The sequence below is a fragment of the Alligator sinensis genome, unplaced genomic scaffold (genome assembly GCF_000455745.1).
Source record: "Alligator sinensis unplaced genomic scaffold, ASM45574v1 scaffold973_1, whole genome shotgun sequence".
In the NCBI taxonomy this organism is placed as follows: domain Eukaryota; kingdom Metazoa; phylum Chordata; order Crocodylia; family Alligatoridae; genus Alligator; species Alligator sinensis.
In genome coordinates, this window is record NW_005842622.1 from 804370 (window position 1) to 812152 (window position 7783).

General features: G+C 43.1%; 1 protein-coding gene across 1 annotated transcript in view; it reads right to left on the minus strand.

Moving 5' to 3' along the window:
- Positions 1-4494: 4494 nt before the first annotated feature.
- BET1L (Bet1 golgi vesicular membrane trafficking protein like) overlaps positions 4495-7783 on the minus strand; it is a 6736-nt gene continuing 3447 nt past the window's right edge. Inside the window, exon 4 of the mRNA XM_014524527.2 lies at positions 4495-6822. Within this exon, the coding sequence (XP_014380013.1) occupies positions 6655-6822 (168 nt within the window). The 3' untranslated portion in view covers positions 4495-6654. The remainder of the gene's footprint in view (positions 6823-7783) is intronic.

Here is a 7783-nt window from a genome sequence, read left to right on the forward strand (position 1 = left end):
TTTTAAAGTGATTTTTATGAAGACTCCAAAGTATTCATCCTTGAAGTTTAAAGAAAAACATTGGTGGGTGGAAAATATTTTATAGTAGGCTTTTTCAACAGCTAAATGAGCACTTGTCATTGAAGGCAAAATATCATGTGACTCTTTAAATGCTTCAGGGGACATTGATATCTTGAAGGAAGCTTCATTGCATATACAGTAAAAGCTGTGTTAACTGGCATGAGTGGGGAACAGTGTGCTGGTTATATAAAAATCCTGGTTATCAGAGGCAGGGGTTTTTGGCCAGACGCAGCAGCACAGGGTGGTGGATGGCGGCAGCGGCCATGTACGAGCTCTCCCCACCATGTCTGATTAATAGAAATGCCAGTTACTAAAATGCCAGTTAACACAGGTTTTACTATATTTTGAACCTCAAAGTAAGCCTCATATCCAGGGATGGGCAAAATGTGGCCTGCGGGTTGGATGTGGCCTGCCAGGCCATTCTATCCGGCCTGCGGGGCCCCTAAAAAATTTAGAAAAATAATAGTTACCTGCCCCTGGCTGCCTGTCATGTGGCCACTTGCTGCTGTAAGAAGCTTTAAAATATTCATAGAATTAGTCACTGGACAAAGTCCAAGCAACTTCAGATATGCCTACACTGTGCTGGGTGTATCCAGGAAGGGATGCTCCCCAAAACATTTCAGCTTTTACTCACATACAACAAAATATGGAGCAGCTTCACTGCTGCATTTCCAGGGTCATCCCCTATGGCTGCCCAACAGACCTCTGTCTAGTGTGCTTAAGACCAGCCACATGGGACGTCTTTAGGGTGGCTTTATTACCACATTTCTGGGTTTAGCCTGCGTAAGAAAAGACACTCCTTTCTGGATAGGCCAGGGACATGGCATAGATATACCCTTCTTTATCACATTCAGGATGACACCACTCCTGAGATAGCTGAGAACAAGAGAAAAGACTTTACTTAGATGACTGTTTGAGTTTAAAAAAACTAATTTCAAAACGGGAAGATTTATACAGGCAAAGAAGGGTGCCTGAACCCTTTTGAAGCACGACTTTGATTTCTCTTGAGTCTCAATGGAATTTAAGGAGGGAGAGGGAGCATTGAATAATAAACAGAACAAGTTTAAGCTAAAGTTAGCTTTAGGGATGCTCTAAAAAGTTCTTATCATCAGTGTGGAGGGGTGTGAGTTTACAAACCCATTGCATATAGATTAACAGATTACACATTCATGAGTGTTATGAATCAGGGTGTAAGTCTGACCTAATGGTTAATATCCTGGTCACTAAGTGGGAGAGCAGGGCCACGAAGCATCAAGATGAGAATTCAGAGCCAGAAGCCACAGTCCAGTACTGTGCTAGAAGCCAGAAACCAGGAGGTCCAAGGTAAGAGTGAGGGCAGAAAGCCTGACTAGGAACTAGGCTGGAGACAAGACTGGGGGCTTGCACAGTACCAAGCAGGAAATGGAGCCAAAGTGAGAATAGGAACCAGAACTGGACCTAGGAGGGATGGGGCTCAAGACTTGAAGCAGGAAACAAGGGCAAGAACAGGGGACAGGAGCAAAGAGATGACACTACAAGCCAGGCACAGCTCCAGGTTTGTGAAGAGTCAAGAACCAACAGCTTTTCTTGGGACTGGGCTTGTACTTTAATGTTTAGCCACCTGCAGTCAATAGGGTAGTCAGGCCCAGCTTGACCAAATCAAGACTCAGTCAGCTCCAGGAAAGCCTTAAACTTAGTGTTGACCCTTAGCTTAACAATGATCTCAAGACACTGCCTAACCTGAGCCTCAAAGATGCCAACCCAATGAAAGGCACAAGTGTCATATTTTATCCACAATGGCCTGAAAGACATTTTCCTTCTTCCATGAAATAAGAGGGGGAAAATAAAAATTTGTTTGAATCAAGCAAGATGCCATACTTTGCTCCTCTCCCACCACATTGCAGCACTAATTATAGTTTGTCCTGTTCACCTCTGAAAGCAAACACTTTGAGAACAGTACTAAAAGCAGGCATGACAGTCCTGAGAAGCACTCATCATAACTAGATGGCTAAAACTACACCAAGTTTTCAACAGACATTGGCGAGAAACTCTGCAACGTCAAAGCTGGAGTGGAATTATAATTTAAGAAACCAACAGTTTCGCCTATTATATGCCAGATGGTTCGGATGATGTATTCCTGGAGGCATAAGTGAAACCTTGTCAACAGAAAGAAACATTACAATTAAACACTAATCAATTTACTTGTCAAGATAGCTATTTGAAGATCTTTTGAGTAACAGACTTAAATACTTCCAATTTAATGAGGCTTGGTTAAGATGACACCCCTTTTCCCATGTATATTATGGAGATTCAAAACCCTTGGGTGTTTGGCACGCCACGCCAAGCCCCAATATTCTAAGCCAGGCTTCCATGGGAGCCCTGGGGAAGCGTGTGAGGATGGGTGAGTCAGTATGGCCAAAATGCATTTTTAGTTTTGGGGCAGCTGAGACCATTCATGTCCCACCAGGGAAGAAGGCCTCAGGCCTTTGGGCTTGCAAAGCCTCTCTGAGGCTGAGCATCAGGCTGGCAGATACAAAGGGAGAGGAGATAAAAAGCAAAGCAGATATAAAGGAACAACCTTTCAATGGAATTCTTTACCCATCTATAAACTTTCATTTGCCTTGAGACAGGGCTTGTTCGTTATTTGGGGAATAGATAGATTGGTTCCATTCAAGAGAAAAACCCATTCTCAAAGTACAATCTCGTGTTAAAAAGCTTTCCACAAAAGGCACGCAGACAGGTCATACCCGAAATAGCCATTGTTTAATTTTCTTTTCCTTTAGTAATAGGAAACGGTTGTGGTTATTTGCAATGATTTTGCTGGTCTTTCAGCACCCTGCCCCTTCATTCATAAATAAAAAACATCACATAGTAGGAGAAATCATGAATTGGAATTGAAAGTGAGAGAGAAGCAATAACATTTTGTTAAATGTTCCTGACCACCTCTTTTCATGACTTCTGAACAAGAAGGTGCTGGATAAGCAAAATGATCCTTCAGAAGGCCATAGAGGACAACCGTTCTTCCTCCTGGTGGCCTCTTATCATATGCAGAACCTGCCAAGGTATATCTTATCACCAGGGATCCTGTTTTTTTCTGTTAAAAAAATATCACAAATTCTAATTTAAAAAAATTGCAAATTCTCTTATTAAAAAATCCCAAATCTGTGTTTTTAATTTTAAAGCAATTTGGAAGCCTACCAGTGCCTCAATCAGTATAATAACATAAATTCTAAATACCTACATATTTTAGTGTTTGATTTTGGGTTTATATTATGGAATATCAGAGTTCACCCTGCCCCCTTCGCTCACTGGGATGGAGGTCCAGTTGTGGCTGTCCCCCACCACTGCATTGTGGCACTGAGCAGCCCTGGCATGCGAGTGTCCTGCCCATGCCATCGTCTCTCACTCCTAAGCCACAGCCCCTCAGCTCTGCTGGTGCCCTTCACTCGTGACCCACAGCCCTTTGGCCCTGCCGGTGCCCCTCACTCCCTACCCACAGCCCTAACCCCCCTGCCAGTGCCCCTCACACACAGCCTACAGCCCCCCCGCTCCAGCCCTGCCAGATGGGGTCCCCAGCTGCCAGAGCTATGGGGAGGGGAGGGGAGGGAGAGAGATGCAAGCTGCCTACTGCAGGCTCAGGGCTCCCTGTCCTGTTGCCTTCCCCCCACAGGCCATCATGGCGGGCAAGACCCTGTGCAGTAGGGCAGAGAGGGGCAGGGAGGCTCAGTGCTGCCACCGGGACCCCTGCACTGCCATGGCGAGGTGCTCCCTGCCCACCTGGCAGCAGCAGGGGCACAACTCCGCATTGCCATCTCCAGTGCTACTTGGTCAGCAGGGAACATCTTGCCATGGTGCTGTAGGGCTCCCCACTGCCCCTGGATGAGCCACCTGTGGCTCCGTCCTGCACCCCAACTGCGGCCACACATTCCCATCCTGGCCCTGGGTCCCAAGCCCCAGGCACCACTCTGGCTGGGCAGTGACCCCAGTGCCAGCCCTGCCTAACTCCCTCCCTCCTTCGCTATGGGGGCCTCAATTCCCCCTGCCCCCACACCAGACTTACCTAGGAGGAAGCTGTGGGAACTGACCTCCTTTCTGTCTGGCTGCCACGTGCTTGTGTGCACATGCACATGCTGCCTCCTGCCTGATCGCCCTCCTCCCACTCCCCCCAGCCCCTTGCAGGCTGGAACTCTGCCAGCCTGCAAGAGGAAACCCACTGTTTCCCATGTTCCCCCACCCTTTAAGAGGAGAAAAATCTGTGTTCTTCCATAGTGAACGGAAAACCCAGATCCCTGCTTATCATTTTCTGGCCCAAAGCAGTTGATTTTTGCCCATAACGCTGGAGGTGTTATTGCATCAAATGAATTCCAAGGTATCAGACCCTGTAGAATGTCAGTATAAATCAGGTACAAAACGTTTAGAAACTGGTTTTTGATTTCTGTAATAAATTCTGAAAGAAAAATTATGATACAGAGTCTCTTAAAACAGTACAACTTTATTTTCAGCACAAAGAGCAAAATAAGCAGATCACTGCTGAAGTGATTTAGAATCCTTTCATCAGGAGGGATTTATATTACAGAATGAAGCCAAGCAATTTACCCTTCAGAATGTAAAATGAGCTCAGAACTGCCAAGTCTTGCCACAGAAAACAATGCGAAACAGAATTGGGTCACCACAGCCTCCTTCTCCACACATACCCACTGCACCTTCTGTCTCAAAACTCTGGAACAAGATAAGTTGAAGTAGGTTAGCTAGCTCATTATGAGATCAAGATTCAAGGTGGAGGAGGAGGAGATTGATTTATTATTTCAGATTTGTCAGTGTTCTTGGGTCAGAAAAAAAAAATCCTCAGATGTACTGCACATCACTTGTCAAGGCTGAATAATGTACCTAGGAATTAGAGAATATAAATTGGCCAGGATGCAGAAAGACTGAGTACATAAAGGAATCGTTTTTTGGTCCAGCAATTTGGTTGGCATAAAACGAGCTAAGAATCCTTACAGGGAAACAATTTCAGACAAAATACACATTATAAAACATTTATGGCAGAGTTGCTTTGTACAATAAGGGTTTGTTTTTTAAATTTTTTTTTTAAAGACCCAAACTCTACTATAGCAGTATTTTACCAGTTATACATGATTTAATGGAATTGAAGGAAGATATAAATAATTCAGATATGAGGGAACAGGCCTGGAACAGAACGAGGGGTGAAGTAATGGCAAGTTCATTCCATAAAAGGGGAGAAGAATGGTGTTTTTCAAGGAACATTCTTAACTAGCATACAGTACACAGTAGGATGGAGTGGCTGAGACATTATTTGCACAGCTTTCTAATGTACAGAATACTGCAGCTTTATAGTAAAATGAGGGCTTTACACACGTGTTGCATCTCAAAGTCCTGAACACTCTAGAGAGTGACTGCTTTAAATAGACAATACTTTTTCATATATTTATTCCAGAAAGATACAACTAGTGGCATGCTGAGCATCTACCAGACCGGCTATAGAGAAGAGACCAAGTTGAGTATCTGAAGTGACTTTCTATTTTTAAAATCACTCTTTTGGTCAAATCCTCTGCTCTTCCTTTTCCTATTGAAAAAAGATGGGGCCATGTTTTACCCTGTTACCTAAACTCTAAGTTTGCGTAAGAAATGTCTTCCTCCACATACCAAAGTGCTAATTCATGAGGATGCCAGTACCAACTGTCAAAGGCACACAACAAGGCCTAAAGCAACTTCAAATCATCTTTTAGACACTGCAAATTAATATTTCCCTGCTCCCTAGGTTTTCAACTGTTTCAGGTCTTTAATGGTTGCAATGGGAAATCCATGTGTACCTATAATCACTCAGACATACTTACGATACAAAGAAAATACTAACACCAGCCAGCTCTCTCCTGTAGGGTCTCTCTCTCCCCATCTACTACGAAAATAATCAGTAGAACCAAACTCTTATCCTAATAACATCTACTGTATCCCCAAGTCCATCAGTAGTTCAATGTAACAAGAAGATTTTTAGCTCCAGGCCTACCCTACATGCAATCTGGAACTTCAAAGCACTATACAAAACTATTTTAACCCAGGGAAATACCACTGGCATCCCCATACCAAAATGTGAGTCAGAAAAAAGATTTGGCTTAAAATCCAGGAGTGTCTGCTTCCCAAACTCACATTCAGCTTTGTAACATTCTCTGCTTTTATAAGTGAACTGAGCACAGGCCAATTGCCCACTTTATGGTTATGGATTTACTTTGATCACAAACCTTCATATTAACAGCATGGGATGACAGTGAAGTTAACACTGAGGCCATGGACAAATCAATAGAAGAGGTTCTGAAGGGTATAGATAGCAAGACAATAGATGATAGCTGACTATCAACAAGATCAAATTATGTCATACATAAATTTAAAAAAGGTTAGAATGAACCATTCACCTTATATTAAGAAAAAAAAATGATATGACCCAGATGTCCAAGACCACCCACAACAACAGCTTCTTTGGACTCCAACTTATCTGATCCTCCAGAAATCTCTCAGCAGGATAAACTGAGGGTGACTTTGAATAAGTCTAACATTGTCACAGCTTTCCATTCCATAAAAATTCCACTACAAGGACCTCACTCAAGTCCGTGCTTTCGACACCAGATAGTAGAGGATGAAGAAGACGACAATCAGTCCAGCAGAAACATAACAGAGTAGTTTGCGATTATCCCTCCCTGATCGCGACATGCTGGAAAAACGCTTCCCAGTCCCAGTCAGCAGGCCAGTCACACTCATGAAATCTGAGTCCTGAGGGGCAGAAAAGGTGAAATGGAAAAGTTATAACACAAGTCAGGGTTCCCCTGGAATGCACTCCTTATTTCAGTCATTAGCTGCCATGAGAAACAGATAGTAACAGAAATTCTAAATCTAGATTAAGAAAAAAAACAAAATACAAGAATGCAGTTTTTTGACAAAACAGGTTTGGCTACTCTCTCTCAAACTCCAGGGAAAAGCATCATGTTAAGGATGTCTGAAGGGCAGGATTATAAATGTAACACACCACCCACAGTGTAACCCCCACCCTATGTTAATGTAAGTTTAAAGGTTTTAACTGCACCCTAACCAAAATAATATCAAATGCCCTCAGAAAAACTTTATTTTTCCCTTTTTCCCCCATCACATCATACAACATACCTCAAAAACATGCGTTAGTGCTGCATGCAACTGCTCTGCCTGTCAAAGCCAGTTATCACTGATTAATTCCATGTGCAAACTTACTCCAGAATAAGAGTGCCCCCACATGGAATCAGTCACAGATAGCATGTGTAAACAAGCCTTTGAGATTAGAAAAAATGAAATTCCTTCCTGTAGTGTTGTTTGCAGAATAGGTAATAATGTTGCTCAATGTTGTGTCAAGGCACTAAAATACCCTGCTCTACAAATTCTTCCCCATCCTCTTTCCTTTCCTATCTTCTCACAGCACCACCATTGTCACAAATCACATTTTCCTACTCAAAACCTTTAAAAAAAAATGGCTGCTGTTCACTCTAATTAGTTTCTGATGACCTCCAACCTACCCCTTTCTTAAAGTGCTTGAAAGGAAGGCTACTTTCTCAAACCTCTCCCAGAACTATATCTGAAATATGCAGTCTGAGCATGGCTACAAACAAAGAATTTACTTTCTTCCAATTGTTAATAACCCTTTCCTTTCTGATGACAGCTGGCCCCCCCCTCAATTTTGAGTTCAATGAAAAGCTCGTATCACTCT